The sequence below is a fragment of the Balaenoptera ricei genome, chromosome 6 (genome assembly GCF_028023285.1).
Source record: "Balaenoptera ricei isolate mBalRic1 chromosome 6, mBalRic1.hap2, whole genome shotgun sequence".
Classification (NCBI taxonomy): Eukaryota; Metazoa; Chordata; class Mammalia; order Artiodactyla; family Balaenopteridae; genus Balaenoptera; species Balaenoptera ricei.
Window position 1 is genome coordinate 16,381,287 of NC_082644.1, and position 20,127 is coordinate 16,401,413.

Sequence of the window (20,127 nt, forward strand, 5' to 3'; positions counted from 1 at the left end):
GGATTCAGAGCCAAATGCAGAGGAAATGAAGCTACTGCCAAATCCATAAGTAGATCTTCCTAACTTTCTGATTAGGAGAGAGAATGATATTGCCAGCAGAATATCTTACATCGGCATCTTCTACCTCTCACTGCTTAAGAGATCTGATATTAAGAACAGAGGATCCTTCAAAATCTGAATAAGGAAAAGTCGCACACAAGTGAAATAAAGTTGCCAACGCTTCATGACAGAAACAGAAATCAACAGTATGCTATTCCAAATCAAGATTAATTTTAAATGAAGACTTCTCAGAGGACACATGTTCCAGCAATCAGATCAAAGAACTTCCGAAGTCACACAGAACATGGGCTGCATGCTGGGAGCCTGTGGGCTGGATCTAGGAAACAGATGTGGTTAGTCCCTATAATGATTCACAAGTCTTTTTAAAATTAACATTTAAACATAGGTAGGTGTACACATATGCAAATCTAGACTTTTGGCTTCTATTGAAAAATAAACAAACTAAAAATCAATTTGACAATGCTGGGCTGTTATCTGCAGTCATGGGGTTTACTCTCTTTAGTTCCCTAGAGTCCCCCTCCTGGCCCACTTCACTCCCGTAGACATCTGAGTTTATGACCCTGAAACAAAGAGAATAATAAAACAGAATGCCCTAAAGATGGCAGAGAGATAGCAAGACCAATAGGAGTCAACATTATGAATGAAACTCATACCCATGCTACGTGAAGATTGTTGGCAGTGCACTCTCATAAAGAGAACAGGCCAACTCATGAGATGGGGGAGCTGAGGTACTCAGCTGGGTTTTTCTTTTGAAAGCAGGGCAGACTTTATCAATGATCAGGCCCGGGGGAGGCCATGGCAGAGTAAGAAGGCATGGGAAGTCAGGAAGAAAATACAAAGAAAGAGAGAACATGAGTGTGCTGCTACAAGATGACACACCCAGAGCGGTGGATGAACAGAGAAAGTCATGACTGACCTGTGTTCTAGTCAATACTAGAATATTAATTCTAGTATTGATCTCACAAGAACTGACTCTTCAATTCAAGGACTAGTTATTTCCAAAAACTTTTGGTCTGCCTTTTTTTTTTTTTTTTTATGATTAATTAAATTTATTTTTGGCTGCGTTGAGTCTTTGTTGCTGCGCGCGGGCTTTCTCTAGTTGTGGCGAGCAGGGGCTACTCTTCGTTGCGGTGCGCAGGCTTCTCATTGCAGTGGCTTCTCTTGTTGCGGAGCACGGGCTCCAGGTGCGCGGGCTTCAGTAGTTGTGGCACGTGGGCTCAGCAGTTGTGGCTCACAGGCTTAGTTGCTCCGCGGCACGTGGGACCTTCCCGGACCAGGGCTTGAACCCGTGTCCCCTGCATCGGCAGGCAGACTCTCAACTACTGCGCCACCAGGGAAGCCCTTGGTCTGCTTTTTTTCCCTCCTTAATCTTCTTCCTCTGTTTTATGTACGAACAGATAAGAACTGCAGGCCTGAACTACTGAGTTGTGAACACTATGACCTGCTCAGCTCCAGTAGTCCCGTTCGGCTATCTGGACCAAGCTGATGGGCCCACTCCCAAGTTCATCACCGGAGCAATTTGAATCTTGAGCCAGACCAGACTGTGACAGCTCAGTACTGAATCGTGCAAGACAGCACCTGGCCCAGGAAATTGCTTTCTGAGCACAACATGTTCTATACAGATAACAAATTGAAGTTAAGTCAGCTATTATCTCAGTCAATTACGTGAGGAACAGAACGCTGGAGTGAGTGAGAGTGCCAACAAAGGAGGAGAGAAGCGAAACCAACCAAAGGGCATGACGACTACCTTGTTAATTCGGTATTTCACGTGCACATGAGTAAGATACAGATTCCTGGACATCATCAACAGCAGACCAATACCCAAGATAATTTAAAATCAAGTATTCAAGCATTTCAGAATGGACATCCTGAAAATTTACTCAAATTAATTTATTACCTCAACTCCCAGCATGGATTGAATGGTTCTGACATAGGTCTCTATGCGATCATCCTTCAGTTCCACCCAGGCTGGTGGGCTCATGCGTATGCCAATGGGGCCAGCTACCTTCTCTAACATGTTCACCAGTTCTCGGGCTTGATTCATTGCTCTCTTTGGGTAAAACAGCGCCCAGAAATGCATGGGGACCTAGGAGCAACAACAAGCTATTTTTAGTACTTCCCACAACTTCCCCAACACTCCAACTTCATATCAGGAGATGTTATTCTAAAGAACAAATTGCTTTTCACTCTCTCTGCTTGAGTCCTGTCTTATCTAATGCCGATTACTAATGCAGATGTGTGTGATAAGTAAATTGTGGCACAGTCTCACAATGGAATACTACACAGCAATGAGAATCGAAGATCTGTAACTATACCTAACAGTATGGAGAAACTTACCAAACAAGGCTGAAGAAATGAAGTCAGACATGACAGAATATATACAGTGTGGTTTCATGTATATATTAAGTACAAACACAGCTGAAAAAAATCAGTGCTGTTAGAGGTCAGAATAGTGGCCATTTCTGGGTTGTGTAAGGGTGCCAGGTAGGTAGTAATTAGGAGCATGGGGGTGGGGCTTCTGGGGCACTGGTAAAGTTCTGTTTCTTAACCCTCAGTGTTGATTACACAGGTTTATTTAACTTGTAAAAATTCATCAAGTTATATACATAAGTGTACTTTTTCTTTAAATATATTTCAAAAAAAAGTTTTAGAAACAAATGTGTGTACTTTATGCATGGCCATAGTGACCAGGTGAGCCAAAAACATTTAAAAATAATTATATACCATTTTGTTCTTTGGTTGCCTTGGTGGGAAACTGTTTTAATTTTATATCTTTCATGGAAACCCTAGGGAAAAAGAGGAAGGAAAGAGAAAAGAATAAGGAAGAACAAAGAGAGAGTGGGTAATAGGCTGGCACTGAATGAATTACCACGGCAGTTTATTTCCTTGTCCTAAGTCTATGGTCAAGCAAAGGGCTTCCCTCTACCAACTCATCAACTCACTCTTGTTCAAAGGACCTCTGTTTAGCAAATAATTCAGGATGGGAATTCAGTTGGTACTTCCTCTCAAAAAGAGGACACTAAATAATTCCTGCTTCCTAATTTCCACACTTCTAGGAATACTGGACCTCTCTTTACCACCTCACAAGTCACTTACAGTTAAGATGGAAAGGTCTCTGGTTACTTCCTTAATCCAGTTTAGTTCCTGAGATGTGATAAATGACGTATTCCGTAAGTTAATTCTTTCCATTGGCAGAACACGTCCTTCAATCTAAACAGAAAATAAAGTGCCTATGACATGAACCATCTGTAAACACTATTTAGAAAAACGCTGATACTGTTCTGGGGCCTGGTCAACTCTACCATATAGACCTGTCCCTGTCATAACTTCTGAAAATGGTAGAAAAATGCAACTGTTAGCAGTAAGAGTCCACGTCAATAAAACTCTGGACACACATACAGGTGAATTTTGATAGGCGCTGCTCTCTAATTACTGAAGCTTCCAACATAGTCCCCAAGAAAGGAATCAGAAAACACTGTCTCTTTAGAACCAGGGAATTCATGCAAAATGCCTATAAATACAAGGTGAACAGGAAAATAATCTTTAAGAAGATTTTAAGGGAAAAATTTAAGTAGAAAATTAGAGAATATTTCTTAATAAGGCTGCACATAAACTACTATTACACTTTATACAAAAGAAAAGCAGGAAAAAAAGCATAAATATAATGAAAGACCAAATTAAAGTTAATAATAATGAACCAATTAGATCTAAATATCCAAAAATAAGAAGATAACTAATTTGATGACATATCAATATGATGGATATTTGCCATTATTAAAATAACTTTCTAAGTGCATTTAATATAATCCTGTTTTTGCAAAAAATAAATAGTAATGTACGCATTATAAAAACTGAATGAGTCCACACTGAGTAATGAGTATCTCTGGGGGAATATGTAATTATGTAGGATTTTTACTTTTTATGAGCTCTACTCCTTGCTTTCTTCAAAAAGTAACAAAATACTTATTTTACCTATAATCAAAAAAAATTTTAATGATTTTCTTAATATTATAAAAGTTTAACACAAAGAATAACAATTGCTTTAGCAATTGTTGCAATTGTAGCAATTGTATTAGCAAGAATGTTCACCTTTGCTTATGAAAGTAAAAAACTGAACCTTTCTACAAAGCAGTTGGTAATATATAATAAAAAGTACTAAAAACATAAATGTCCTCTGACCTAACAATTACACTTCCATAAATTTGACTATGAAAATAAACATCATGTGCAAAGATTTAGTTACAAGGATGTTCACAGATTCACTATTTATAACAGGAAAATACTAAATTCAATTTGAATGTAAAAGAATAGGAAATTATTAATAAAATGAATATCTGTTAGCCATTAAAATATTTAGAAAAATATTAAATGACATGGAAAAAAAATTCTAAATAAACTGAGTAAAAAAAAAAAAAAAAAAAAAGGAAACCATGCTGCATGTGATTGTGTGCGTACACATACACACAGACAAAAAACACTGAAGGATATGTACCAAAATGTTAACAGTGGTTATTCTGATACAGCATGATTATGGATAAACTCTTCTCTTCTCTGGCTTAAGTTTTCTGCCTCTTCAAATAATATTTAATAACATGAACACATGTTCAAGATATAATAATAAATGAAAAAGAAGATGCAAAACCATATATAGTTATAAGCACAATTTTTTAAGAAAAGATTCATCCTGGGCTTCCCTGGTGGCCCAGTGGTTAAGAATCCGCCTGGCAATGCAGGAGACACGGGTTTGAGCACTGGTCTGGGAAAATCCCACATGCTGCAGAGCAACTAAGCCCATGCACCACAACTCCTGAGCCTGCGCTCTAGAGCCCGCGAGCCACAACTACTGAAGCCCGCATGCCCTAGAGCCTATGCTCTGCAACAATGGAAGCCACCGCAAGGAACAGCCTGCTCATCACAACGAAGAGTAGCTCCCGCTCGCCACAACTAGAGAAAGCCCATGCTCAGCAACGAAGACCCAACGCAGCCAAAAATAAATTAAATAAGTAAATAAATAAACTTATAAAAAAAATTTTTTTAAAAAGAAAAAAGAAAAGATTCATCCTCACAGAAAAAAAGTTTAGGGAAACAAAATATATTGAAAATAATATTATCTTTTATGTGTCTAAAATAAATCACTAAGATATTATCTTTGGGTGATGAAACTACTGATGTTTTTATTTCCTTCTTTACATTTTCTACAGTACCCACATTTTCCTTATTGACTTTCCATTACTTTTATTTAAAAAAAAAAAAGAAAAAAGAAACAGTTTTTAACAAGGAGTCAATTCAGAGTGCAAGAGAACTAGAGAAAAGATAGAATTAATTATTTTGGTATAACCTAGAAAGAAAATTAAAAGTAATAAAAGCTAATATTTACTGAGCACTTGCTATGTGTCAGATATTATGCTGAAGATTTTACCACTTAATTCCTTTAACTCAATCATTATCTTTATTTCACAGATAAAGAAACTAAGAGATACTAAGCAATTTGTTCCAAGTAGCCAAGATGGCAAGTGGTAGAACTAAGATTCAAAGCCAAGGACTTCACCACCACCTCATGCTGCCTCTGCACTATGGCTCACGCTGCACAAAATACAACAGAATGGACTCAGGCAAATTGCAGGCAGAAAGGGCCATGCGAAAATTAAAATGTACAAGTCTGAGACTTTATGCCTATGGAAAGAATGAGAGTAGTATATTCAAAGAAACACAATTATTGGGAAAGATAGAGAAAAACTTAGGGGGAAAAAAGGAAAAAGACATAGAGAACTTTAAGAATAATTTGGGTTGGAAAACTAACAGTGAGGTGAATTTTAAGTCAATATTCCTTTTGCTTGACTGGAAATTAACAGCTCAGATCCTGGGAAATACAAAAGAAAATCTGTAAGAGATACTAGCAAATTAAGTCAAGGAAATTCAAGTATTATGACTAGGACCAAAAAAAAAAAAAGTGTAATTATAAAGCAAAAACTGCAAAATAAAGACAAGATACGAAGTTATCACCTAGTCTCACAAAGCTCTAAAATCTTTGGTTAATGCTGTTTCCTACCATCATATTTTCTGGTTTACCTTATGTACATCCTTCTGCAGACAGAGTCCCCAACGTGTCAGTTCACTGTTGGCTGTCTCATTTTTTGAAATTCTCTGTAGCAAGCATTTCAAAGCATTATGGTGCTGTTTGGGGCTCAGGTTGATCTGCTGGGTCAAATCCTAAATAGAATCAAAATGGAGATACTAAGTTATTACCTTCTCCAGTATGAGGTTAAATAAACCCTAATGTATATAAAAAATTTCCATAGAAAACCTCCTTCCCATTGAAATCTATAGAAATTTTAAAATATCTCCAAGGACTTTAATAAATATCTCATGAATGTGAATGAAGTATAGGGTTAAAATTTTAACCATAAAAGAATTGGCTTTTTTTAATTGAAATATAGTTGATTTATAATGTTGTGTTAATTTCTGCTGTACGGCAAAGTGATTCAGTTATACATATACATACATACTTAAAAGTAAGTATTTAAAATTGTCATTGTTTTTTTCTTATGACATCTAAATCTTATTCTTTTTCTCAAAGCCATGTAAGGGGGCTTGATTACATCTATTTAATATCTGGGGCGGGGGGGGGGGGTGAAAATGCCCTATGCCAGGCATGCAGGCAAACATAATGGAATGGAAAAACACATCCAGTCTTATACTTTACGTCATATGATACTAGCCACTTAATGTCACCGTAAGACACTTGTTAGGTCCAGTGTGTGGCCCATAATAGGTGTTTTCTAAATATTTATTGTTGAATGAATATCTAATAGGTGTGTATGAAGATTCTGAATCACGTAAGTGAGTTCTTTCTTCATTCTTCTGGGACTAATGAACTGTGCAGCTGTTGCTCCCTGTGTGGCAGTCATTAGGGCAGTGAGTCTACGGGGCTATACAGATAGATAGATAGATAATAAAATCATTACGTTACTGAGAGTTGTAAGGAAGGAGCCTTGACCTACGTACTAAAAGCAGAAGTATCAGAAGGTAAACATGAAAGACATTTCTTACAGAAATTCACTTTAGCTCTTTATGTTACTAAAAACAATACGTGGCATCTGAGACAGGGCCGGGGTTCCAAAACTAGGACAGACAAGGACTGAGAGAGAGGCAGCAGAGCAGTGTGAGGGTGGAAAGCCCCAAGCAGACAGTGTGGAGGTGAAGCCCTTGGGGTCCGGACCCACGCTGCTGCACACATCTCTGCCTCCCAGCTATTTCCTACAAGACTGTGCCCAACATGAGACTTCCAGGACACCCCGAGCCCCACAGTGTAAACTTCTATTCTTCAATTTCATCCTCTCACTTGTTGACTTTTTGCTACATTATCTCCTCCTCCCTTCAAATAAACTGAAGGTTTACAGAAATGTTAAAAAAATTCAGTGCTCTCAAAGAAGCTCATTTATGGTCATATGACCAGCTTACAGTCATCCATCTCATTGGCGAGGGTGATGCCAGAACTATTTGTTTCCTTTTACCTTATAATTCAGTCGTTCTACTATTGTAACAACATTCCAAAGAAAGTTCTGATCGGCTTTTTCACAGTGTGTGGGAAGGGACACAGATTATGCTTTATACAGAGGAAAAATGAACCTGCCCAGATGACGTGGAAACCTGGCCCAGTTCTAGCTATATCTGCTATCAAAAAGGTCTTCGGTTCAAAGCAGGCACTTCTCACCCTCATGGCTCTAAAGTCCTTCTTCATCTTCTCAGGGATTCCAGTCATGAAGGAAAGCTCAGGCAGCAGCAGGATTTCACCTTTTAGCAGCTTTGAGGAGAGAACAGAGGGAAAGCAAGGCAGTAAAAGAGGATCTTCTTCCCCTGACCAGTACAAGACCTCCCAGGCCCAGAGCTGGTCTTGCAGGTGTATCACTGGCACACTAAGGAACACAAAACCCCAGAGAAGAGGGCAGGAAACACTACAAGTGTTTTACCCTTTTCTCCCTCAAGTCACGATAGCCTGTTGTATTAGGTAAAGAGAAAAATATTCAAATTGTCAAAAGGAGAGAAAAAACTAGAAAAACTAAAAGTTTTGTTCCACTTCGGCCTCCAGATAAGCTGAGACAATACCTCCTATCAAGCTGGTGTCTCTGTCTCATCTTAACCTACTGATCTTCAGTCTCTACTCTGAAGACAGAGGAGTCAGGTACTGAGGCACTTTTCCCTGGCCCCCAGTTCTGTTAAAATGTCTGTAACTTCCCTAATGGACCCAGTGTTTTCATCTTCTTTAGCAGTAAATTCTCCTTATTCCTTAACCTAACTCGCTCTATGGATGTTTAGTTCCTCACTAAGGGGACTGCAAAAGCAACTCTGGCTAGAGGAGACAGACAAAACCCTACACAGCTTTCCCCAACCACACTGTAATTGTAGCTCCACTGTAATCATAGGTCCCACGGCTCCCGGGGCTGATGGGTGGAGAACTTAGATGGAAGCATCAGCCTGACACCCTGCCCCCCACCTCCAACTCACCATCCCTTGGTTATTCTGTCGCTCACTGGGCCTGTGGATCAGCAGTGGCTGGTCCTTCTCCTTTATTGTGATCCCATAGTTTTTGCTAGAGCCGAAAAGAGGCAGGGGAAAAAGTCAGAAGCAGTATCACCACTCTTACAGCATCACAGTCAAAGTGTTAACCAGGACTGAGGTACACAATCTGCATTATACCCTTGTCAAGGATCCATCAGAAACTCACCATAGCATATACATAACTGGAAAAAGCAGGCTCAAGTTAACGTTGCAATTAAATAGAGGAGGAATAGGATAACAGTCCAGGAAAGAATTTGTTTAAAAACTGTATCAGGTTAAAGGGCTTAGGTAACTAGACAGGCAAAATGATAGTCAAATGATTAATGACTTGAATTTAATCTCTCCAAACAGACTTGTAACCAAAACAGCAAAGGAAGCACAATTCGAAGTCCTGAGATTAATTTATGAAATAACTTCCAAAAAGTACTGAAAGAAATAAAACTGTAAGGGTAGCAAATTCACGTCAAATCCCACAAATGAGCTCATCAATCTTGGATGCCATTACCAATCCAATTATTTTTGAAGTGTCCTGCTGTGTGCCACTCCTGCTAGAGAACAGGAGACTATGGCCCCAACCCGCAGGCCCAAGCCCAGTCTCTTCCCTCTACCTGTAGTATTCCAAGAATGTAATCTCCTTCCCATCAGACATCGTGAAGCTATCTCTTGGAGTCTTATTCCAATCCACATCATCAATACGATAGGTACGATTGTTGTATCGGGTTATGACAATACTGCCAACCAGAAGCTTGGTGCACTCGTCCTGGAAGTCTTCTTTGTTCTGTTGGTACATGGCATGCCTTTGGAAAGAGACAAAAGACCTTTGGATCATATGCAGTACACACAGAGCAGCATGAAAGGCATAGGGGATGCAAATAAGTACTTTAGGGTTACAATCGCAACTATATAGCACCAAAAGGCTCCAGCTGTCTCTTTGAAGAGATAGGACCCTCATCTCTTTTCTTTTTAACATTACCCAAAAAAAGTGAAAGGATAAAAATGAAATTAAAAACAGCAACTATAAATTGATAAAATTCACTGTATTCCTTAAAATAAGGTACACTAATCATCAAAATAATTTGTATCGTTATTAGGAGATAGTCTACAGAGGAACAATAAAACATTCTTTAAACTATATTTGCCCTTTCTAGCTGAAGGAAGAAATTACAACTACCTATCAGAAGACACCACTGGTGAAGATGCTAAATATGAAGAGATGAAAAGACTCACCACAGACAAATGTACTCTCAAGGCAACCTCTATAACAGTGCCGTGAACAAGGTAACAACAGATACTCACAGAAAGCATGTCTGAGCATGCACAGGGAGTCAAGGAAAGTTTACAGAGGCAGGTGATACTTGAAGGAGCAACCTGCCAGGCAGAGACGCCACGGCAGCTGGTAAGTAACACCCTAGGCAGAGGCGTAGGTATGCAGGGCACAATCAGGGATCTGGGACTGGGGCGAGCAAGGAGGTGAAGAAGGGTCAGAAGATGGTCAGTGTAGGCTGAAGACAGACAGGGACCAGATATGAATTCCTTTGTGGGTCAGAGCATGGACTCTTCTATGGGCCAGTGTCAACTAGGGTACATTCTTCAGGAACACTGGTCCCTTGAGAGGTCTTGAGGGGGGGGGTGAAAAAGGTTCCACAATCAAAAAAGTTGAGTCCATTCTGCATAATATAACCCCTTCTTAGAGGTTCACAACATACATTACCACATCAGGCTGATAAAAAGGAGAAACATATTTAGTTTCATTTACCTACAAATTTATTGAACCACAGACTCCTCCTTCCCTTTTCCCTTTTAGCTCACTGAACATCTATTACCATTGTAGGCAATTAGTATCCTGCAGAACTTGCTGCAGTAAGGGATGAAAAACCATCAGAAACTTGAAACAGTTCAACACTGACTACAGACCCTGGAGCCGAAGCCTGGGTTCAAATCTTGGCTCTGCCACATAGCAGCACGTGGGACCCTGAGCAAGTTATTTAACCTCCTTGTGCCTCAGTTTCCCTGTGTGAAAGTGGAGTCAGAAAAAAACACCTAACTCACAGTGTTGCTGAGAGAACTCCATGACTTTATACACATAAAGCACTTAGAACATAAAGTTGTTTTGAAATAAGGTTAGAGATTTTATCTCAGATAGTTTCATGAATTTTTGCTTCCTATTTGCACAGTTTTATTCATCAATACATCTTATGCTTGTCTAACTCACTACTGTCTAGTAAATGCATGCAACATTGTAGAAAAATTATAAGTATTTTTAATCAAAACCTTCAACTATGTTAATGGTTCCATAATACTATTTCACTAAGTGGAGGGTACATTAATTCACTGGTTTTACTTTTTAAATAATAGTTCTATTGTTTCACTCTTACAAATAATTCTGGATGAACATCTTTTATAAAGATTCTTCTATACTTAAAATTGCTTGAGACAGATTTCCCATAAGTGAAATCACTAGATTAAAAGATTAGAACTGGACTTCCCTGTTGGCACAGTGGTTAAGAATCCGCCTGCCAGTGCAGGGGACACGGGTTCGAGCCCTGGTCTGGGAAGCTCCCACATGCCACGGAGCAACTAAGCCTGTGCACCACAACGACTGAGCCTGTGCTCTAGAGCCCACAAACCACAACTACTGAGCCCGCGTGCCACAACTACTGAAGCCCGAGCACCTAGAGCCCGTGCTCCGCAACAAGAGAAGCCAACGCAATGAGAAGCCCGCGCACCGCAACGAAGAGTAGTCCCCGCTCGCCGCAACCAGAGAAAGCCCGCGCACAGCAACGAAGACCCAACGTAGCCAAAAATAAATTAATTAATTAATTAAAAAATAAATAAATAAATAAAAGATTAGAACTTTAAGATTCTTGTAATGAAAGCCTAGTGGCATTAAAAATTATCTTTTTAAAAAATTTTCTTACTTTTAAATAATTATAAAATCAAAGGAAGTTGTAAAATTTGTACAGAGAACTTCATGTATGGAATTGGCACTGGTTACAATATCATTAACTGGACTGCAGACCTTATTCCATTTTCACCATTTCTTGCACACGTTGACTTGTGTGTGTGTGCGGTTCTATGCAATTTTATCTCATTGATAGGTTTGTGTAGATACCACCACAATCAGTCACAGAACTGTTCCATATCATCATAAAGGGAACTATTTCATGCCATCCCATCATGGTCACACTCCTTCCCCTTCCCTGTGCCCTGGAAGCCACAGATCTGTTTTCTACTACAGTTTTGTCATTTTGAGAATGCCATATAAATGGAACTTTATTATGCAACCTTTTGAGATTGACATTTTCCACTAAGCGTAATGCCCCTGAGATCCATTCAGTTTGTTGTATTAACGGCGCATTTGTTTTTAACGCTGAGTAGTATTCCACTGTATGGAGGTACTAGAGTTTAACCATTAACCTGCTGAAGGCCATTTTGGTTGTTTCCACTTTTTTGCTATTACAAATAAAAGCTGCTATGAACATCTATCTGTGTATTAGTTTTGTGTGAACTTAAATTTTCATTTTTCTGGGAAAAATGCCCAAGTGTGTGACTGTGGGGTCATATGGTTAAGTGCATGCTTAGTTTTATAAGTATATGCTTAGTTTTATAAGAAACTGCCAAAAAATTCTCTGGCATAGCTGAACCATTTTACATTCCCACACAAAGTACATGAGGGACAGTTTCTCTACATCCTTACCAGTATTTGGTATTTTCACTAGTTTTTATTTTAGTTACTCTAATAGATGCATACTGGTATCTCACTGTAGTTATAATTTGCATTTCCCTAATGGCTAATGATGTTGAACACCTTTCCATGTACATATTTACCTTACAAATCAGCTCTTTGGTAAAATGTCAGTTCATATCTTTTGCCCAATTTTTAATGGATCATTGTTTTTCTTTAATCTTTACCATGGTTTTGCTTTAAAAGTGTTATATGTTGCTTATAAAATAAAAGTGTTACTATAAAAAAACAGAAACTGAACATGGTTTGTAATCCATTCGTGAGAGACCCACTTTCCCTCAGCTTTTCTTAAATTTGTGAATACTAATAATTTCCCCCCGAAGTGTATAATCATACCAGATACGCTGTTTTGCAACTTGATTTTTAACTTAATATAGTTTAGATAGTCTTCCATGTAAATACAAATACATAAGGTTCTTAAAACAAAGGACTACTTTTAAACAAATTGTTTTAGATCTCAAAGAACTGACATTTGCCAGTTTTGGTTTTGATTTATGAAGAGAATCTGGTACAGGAAGAACCTATGGATATAACAATATAATAATGATCATAAGAAATTTAAAATTGAGGTGTAATAATGACATTATGGTTATGTTTTAAAGAGAGAGTCAATTTAGGAGATAAATACTGAAATATCTGTGAAAGAAATAAGATGTCCAGGATTTGCTTCAAAATAATTAAGTTTAGTGGGAAAAAGTGGTAGAAGACCACATGAAACAGGTTGTTCATGAATTAGTAATTGTTGAATCTATAAAATAGGAATGAGGGGGTTTATTATACTATTCTCTCTATTTTTGCAAATGTTAAAAATTTTTCATAACTAAACTCTTTTAAACATAAAAAATATGAAGAAAAAAGAAAAACAAAAAAATAAATTAAAAATATATAATAATAATTCAAACATAAATACAAACACTGGAAAGAGGGAAAAATAAACTCAACACTAAGTTTTCTAGAAAAGAAAAAAGCATGTATAAAATAAAAAATATTTTAACAGTAATTCTTATTTTTAATGATATTCAAAAGACTACTGAATTTATGAAAGGACAATAATTTGAAAGCAGTAGAGATTGCTTTAATGAAAAATAAAGCGGGGCTTCCCTGGTGGTACAGTGGTTAAGAATCCACCTGCCAATGCAGGGGACCCAGGTTTGAGCCCACATGCCGCGGACCAAATAAGCCACAACTACTGAGCCTGCCCTCTAGAGCCGACGAGCCACAACTACTGAGCCTGCGTGCCACAACTACTGAAGCCCGCATGCCTAGAGCTTGTGCTCTGCAACAAGAGAAGCCACCGCAATGAGAAGCCTGTGCACTGCAACGAAGAGTAGCCCCCCTGCTCGACGCAACTAGAGAAAGCCCGCGCACAGCAACGAAGACCCAAGGCAGCCAAAATAAATAAATAGATAAATAAATTTATTAAAAATATAAATAAATCAAGAGTGCCAACCATTAGAAATTTTAGCAAAGGTAACAGAGGCAGCAAATCTTGGCCTAGAAAATCAAATTTATGAATTAAAAATTGGGCTTAAGAAGTTGTTTTAAGCAACCTAAATGTCCATCGACAGATGAATGGATAAAGAAGATGTGGTACATATATATATACAATGGAATATTACTCAGCCATTAAAAAGAATGAAATAATGCCATGTATAGCAACATGGACGGACCTGAAGATTATCATACTTAAGTGAAGCCCGACAGAGAAAGACAAATGTGAGATACTGCTTATATGCAGAATCTAAAAAAACAGATACAAATGAACTGATTTACAAAACAGAATCAGACTCACAGACTTAGAAAACAAATTTATGGCTACCAGGGTGGAGGGCTGTGGGGGAGGAATAGATTGGGAGTTTGGGATTGACATGTACACCCTGCTATATTTAAAATAAAATGCCTTTCCATGAAAAAAAAAAAATAAATTGTTTTAGTACTCTGAGGAAATAAAGAGATGAGTATGATAAAATGAAGGATATCCAGACACAGAAGACAAGTCCAAGGGATAAAAGATAAATACAAAATAATTTACAGAAGGGAAACAAAGAAAATTTTTTTAAAAGCTGAAGAAAGAGTTGGGTCCAGTTGAAAGAGCTCAAAAAATGGCTGGCAAATTAATGTAAAGGAACCTGAATCTGAAAGTTCTGAAAAAATTTACATTTCAAATATAAAAAGGGGTGATAAGTAAGGGGTTTCTTTTGTGGGGGGTGATGAAAATGTTCTAGAATAAGATAGTAACCTTATTTAGCTTTCACTATTTTTTACATACAGTGATTTGTGTATATACTAAAAACCAGTGAATTTTAAAAGTGGCTAATTTTATGGCATGTTAATTATACCTCAATAACAAAAACTGAAATTAAAAAAACGACCTCTCATTACAGCAGTATGAAGATGTCAGCAATTCCTTTCTATAAAAATCAAGTATAAAACTAGACAAAATTATCAAAAACAAACATTTTAATACACTGGAAATCAACCAAAGACAGACAACAAATTGAGAAGCATTTTTTTTTTTTAAACACCTAAAGTTTCTGGTAAGAACAGCAGAAATTTGTGACCTTGCCTGAGACAGTCCCCATCTTTTCTATCCCACCCCTTCAGTCACTGAGAAAGGGTAGTTTTACCGGCCTGAGTGGGAAAATACAACCTGAGGATGGAGTGGAAATGGATAGCAAGCCAGCTACCAATGGTAATGGGGAAAACCAAAGTTTTGCTAGTCCAAGGTTGTACCCCAAGTACAAGGAGCAGAGTAGCTAGAAATTTAACGAATAGATTCTGGAAATCAGAAAGCAATAGAAGGGTTTAAGATAAGCTCACCACACATCTTTGGCTGACTAGGAAACTTACATATGCTCAGGAGAAAGCCAGGAGAGACTTGCTAAAAGTGAAAGCCAAGACACATGTGAGAACTACCCATAACTTTGAGTTTTTCAACCCACACATAGATTCATCATCAGAGAATGAAAGCCTTATGGGTTCAACCTATAAGGTACAACCTCTACCCAAATTATTGCCTGAACCTCTAAACTATACAAAGGTGTGATCCCAAGGAAGCTAGGCTAAAATATCAAAATAAGAATAGAAAAATTGAGCAGAAACATCAGCAGCTGCACTCCACAGAGGATACAGAGTCCACAGTTTAAGTATGAACAAGTCATAATTTTTCAAAACTCAGAAAAATAAAACAAGATCCAGATTTGCTACAATATGTTATCTGAAATGTTGACTTTTCAATTACAATTAAATGTGCAAAGAAACAGGAAAGCATGGCCAATAATCATGAAAAAAAGCAGTCAACAGAAACTTATACAAGAGGGTTTACATGATGGACTTTGCACACAAAGAATTCAAAGCAGCTATTATAAGTATGTTCAAATAACTAAAGGAAAATATGACAAATTGACAAATAGGGCACATCTCGATAGAGAAACAGAAACTGAAAAAAAAAAAAAAACAGGAGAAGGAGGAGGGGAAACGGAAGGGAAGAAGAAGGAGGAGGGGGAGAGGGAGGGGGAAAGGAAAAAGAACCTGTAAAGTTGGAAAATACAATCAAAATGAAAAATTGTTAAGATGAACTCACCAGCAGATTTGAAATGGCAGAATAAATAGCCAACAACATAAAGATAGATCAATAGAAAGTACTCAGTGCAAAGAAGACAGAGAAAGATATTAAAGACAAATGACACAAAATCTTATGAGACAATATAAAGAGTGCCAACGTAAATAAACTGAGAGTCCCAGAAGGCGGACAAGAGAGGAAAGAAAAATATTAAAAGAAACAGTGGCCTAAAACTTCCCAAATTTGATTAAAGAAATTACTTGTAAATCCATAACCTCAATGAATCTTAAGTATGACAAACACAATGAGAACCACACCTAAACACATCATGGACAACCTGCCAAAATCCAAAGCCAAAGAGAAAAATTTTGATAGCAGCAAGAGAAAAATGATGCATCGTATACAGGAGAACAACAATATGGTTAAAAACCTACTTCTTGGGCTTCCCTGGTGGCGCAGTGGTTAAGAATCCGCCTGCCTATGTAGGGGACAGGGGCTTGAGCCCTGGTCCAGGAATATCCCACATGCCGTGGAGCAACTAAGCCCGTGCGCCACAATTGCTGAGCCTGAGCTACAGAGTCTGCGAGCCACAACTACTGAGCCCAGCCCACGTGCCACAACTACTGAAGCCTGGGCCCCTAGAGCCCATGCTCTGCAGCAAGAGAAGCCACTGCAATGAGAAGCCCCCGCACAGCAACAAAGACCCAACGCACCCATAAATAAATAAATAAATAAATAAACAAACAAACAACCTACCTCTCATCTGAAACAACGGAGGCCAGAAGGCAGTGTAATGAAATGCTCAAAGGGCAGGAAAGGGCAGGAAAAAAAAAATGTCTAACAGAAAAATCTATATCCGTTTTTTTTTTTTGACCATGCCTTGCGGCTTATGGGATTTTAGTTCCCTGACCAGGGATCGAACCTGGGCCCTCAGCAGTGAGAGCATGGAGTCCTAACCACTGGACCTCCAGGGAACTCCCGAAACTATTTTTCAAAAATGAAAATGAAGAAGGCAGTCACAAAGGACCATATACTGTATGATTCCTATATGAAATGTCCAGAACAGGTAAATCTATAGATATAGAAAATAGGTTAGTGGTTGCCTAGAACTAGGGAGGGAAATTTGATAGGGAGTAGGGGTGGATAATGGCTAAGGGGTGTAGGGTTTCTTCTGGGGGTAATGGAAATGTTCTAAAATTGACTGTAGTGATGGATGCATAATGAATATACTAAAAGCCATTAATGGTATCCTTTAAATGAATGAACTGTATGGTATATAGTTAAATCTCAATAAAGCTGTTTAAAAAAATTGAAGGTGACATAAAATCATTCTCAGGTAAACAAAAACTAAGAGAACATATTGCTGGAAGACCTGCTCTACAGGAAATACTAAAGGAAGTCCCTCAGGCTAAAAGAAAACAATACCAGATGGCAACCTGGATCCACAGGAAGGAAGAATACTGGAAATGATATATGTGTAGGTAAATATAAAAAGACTATATATGAATATATTTTTTCTTCATTTCTTAAAAAATCATAAGACTGTTTACATTGATTGTTTAAAGCAATAATTAAAATACTGTACTGTTGGGTTTATAACATATATACTGTGTGTGTGTCTGTGTGTGTGTGTGTGTGTGTGTGTGTGTGTATGCATAAAGAAGGGAAAAATATGGAATTATACTGGAGCAAAATTTCTATGTTTTATTGGAATTATGTATTAATGTAAAATAGACTATGATACACGTAAGATACTTACTGAAGTCCTTAGAACAAACACACACACACAATCAACAGAGGAATTTAAATGGTACACTAAAAAATATTTAACACAGAAGAAGGCAATAAAGAAGGAATGAAGGGGAAAAAAGACAGGAGACATACAGAAAACAAATAGCAAATGACAGACATACAGCCAACAATGTAAATACTAATGTTTAATATAAAGGAATTAAACAGGGCTTCCCTGGGGGCACAGTGGTTAAGAATCCGCCTGCCAACGCAGGGGACACGGGTAAGAGCCCTGGCCCAGGAAGATCCCACATGCCGCGGAGCAACTAAGCCGATGCACCACAGCTACTGAGCCTGCGCTCTAAAGCCTGCGAGCCACAACTACTGAGCCAGCGTGCCACAACTACTGAAGCCCACGCACCTAGAGCCCGTGCTCTGCAAAAAGAGAAGCCACTGCAATGAGAAACCCACACACCGCATCGAAGAGTAGTCCCCGCTCGCCACAACTAGAGAAAGCCCGTGCGCAGCAACAAAGACCCAAGGCAGTCATAAATAAATAAATAAATAAATTTATTTTTAAAAAAGTATTAAACAGGCCAATCCAAAAGCAGAGATTGTCAGACTGGATTAAAAGCCCAAAATCCAGATATATGCTGTCTACAAGATACACGTTTTATATTCAAAGACATAAACAGGTTGAAAATAGAGGAACAGAAAATATATACCAAACAGTAACCATAAAAAAGCTAGATTGGCTACATTAATGTCAGACAAAATAGACTTCAAGACAAAATCATTACTAGAGACGAACAGGCACATTTCACAATGATAAAGGGGTTAACACATCAGTAAGACATAGCAATTATAAATATACATATTTATGTAAATATAGATGTGTGTGTGTATCCAAAGGAAAATATCCGAAGGAAAAACTGAAATTTAAAGAAGAATTAAACAACTTGACAAGATTTCAATATCCCTCTCTTAGTAATTGATACCATAAGTAGAAAATGAGGAAAGATATGGAAGACTTGAACAACGCTATTAAACCAACTGAACCTAACTGACGTATATAAAAAAGTCCACCCAAAAACAGCAGAATGCATATCCTTTTCAATTACAAATGGAACCTTCTCTAGGACAGATTCTATACTAGGCCATAAAACAAGTTTCAGTAAAATTAAAACACCTGAAATAATACAAAATACGTTCTCCAAATACATCAGAATAAGACTAGAAACTAAAAACAGAGAGAATAGGAAATATCCAAATATCAAGAAATTAAACTTCACCCTCTAAATAATTCAAAGAAGGCAGCACAAGAGAAATTAGGAAATATCTCAAACTAAAAGAAAACAAAAAAACCAATATATCAAAATATCATGAGTTATAGCTAATGCAGCAGTCAGAGGGAAGTTTATAGCTTTAAATTATCTGAGAAAGAAAGGCAGAAATAAACCTACATGTTTATGATAAAGGTGTCATAGGTAAATTATAAGAAAGGAAAGTCTTTTTCAAGAAACAGTGTTATGATAATTGGGTATTTATATGCAACAAAATGAACTTAGACCACTATCTCATACTGTCCACAAAAGTTAACTCAAAATGGATCACAGACCTAAATGTAACAGCTAAACAATATGCCTCTTAAAATAAAACACAGAAAACCTTTATGACCTTGAGTTAGGCAACAATTTCTTAGATATGACACCAAAAACACAATCCATGAAAGAAAAAACTAATAATAGACTTCATCAAAATAAAAATGCTCTATCCTTAAAAGACACCATTAATAAAAATGAAAAGACAAGCCACAGACTGAGAGAAAAGTTTTGCAAATAATGTATCTTGATAAAGGGATTATATTTCTCACATATAAGAACTGTTACACAACTCAGTGAAAAAATAACACCAAAAAAAATAGGCGAAAATTTTGAACAGACATTTCATCGAAGTAGGTAAATGAATGGCAAATAAGCACAGGAAAAGATGCTCAACATCATTAGTCACTAGGGAAATGCAAATTAAAACCACGATATTCTGTAATAACCTAAATGGGAAAAGAATTTGAAAAAGAATAGATACATGTATATGTATAACTGAATTACTTTGTTGTACACCTGAAATTAACACAACATTGTTAATCAACTGTACTCCAATATAAAATAAAAATTTTTAAAAAAAACTTTAGAAAGCATTAAAATTAAACACAGGATCTTAAATGTTCTTACCACAAAAAGAAATAAAATAAAACAAAATAAAACCACAACAGGATACCACTATACTGATCAGATTTTCTAATATTAAAAAGACTGACTGGGCTTCCCTGGTGGCGCAGTGGTTGAGAATCTGCCTGCCAATGCAGGGGACATGGGTTCAAGCCCTGGTCTGGGAAGATCCCATATGCCGCGGAGCAACTAGGCCCGTGAGGCACAATTACTGAGCCTGCGCGTCTGGAGCCTGTGCTCCG

The 20,127-nt window shown here is 37.6% G+C and overlaps 1 protein-coding gene across 1 annotated transcript in view; it reads right to left on the minus strand.

Moving 5' to 3' along the window:
- The window catches only part of PIWIL2 (piwi like RNA-mediated gene silencing 2), an 85,972-nt gene that overhangs the window by 31,158 nt on the left and 34,687 nt on the right, over nt 1-20,127 (minus strand). Inside the window, exons 11-16 of the mRNA XM_059926255.1 lie at nt 9,228-9,416; nt 8,566-8,650; nt 7,775-7,864; nt 6,130-6,270; nt 3,157-3,270; nt 1,958-2,146 (exon numbers count right to left, since the gene is read on the minus strand). Coding sequence (XP_059782238.1) covers nt 1,958-2,146; nt 3,157-3,270; nt 6,130-6,270; nt 7,775-7,864; nt 8,566-8,650; nt 9,228-9,416 — 808 coding nt within the window. The remainder of the gene's footprint in view (nt 1-1,957; nt 2,147-3,156; nt 3,271-6,129; nt 6,271-7,774; nt 7,865-8,565; nt 8,651-9,227; nt 9,417-20,127) is intronic.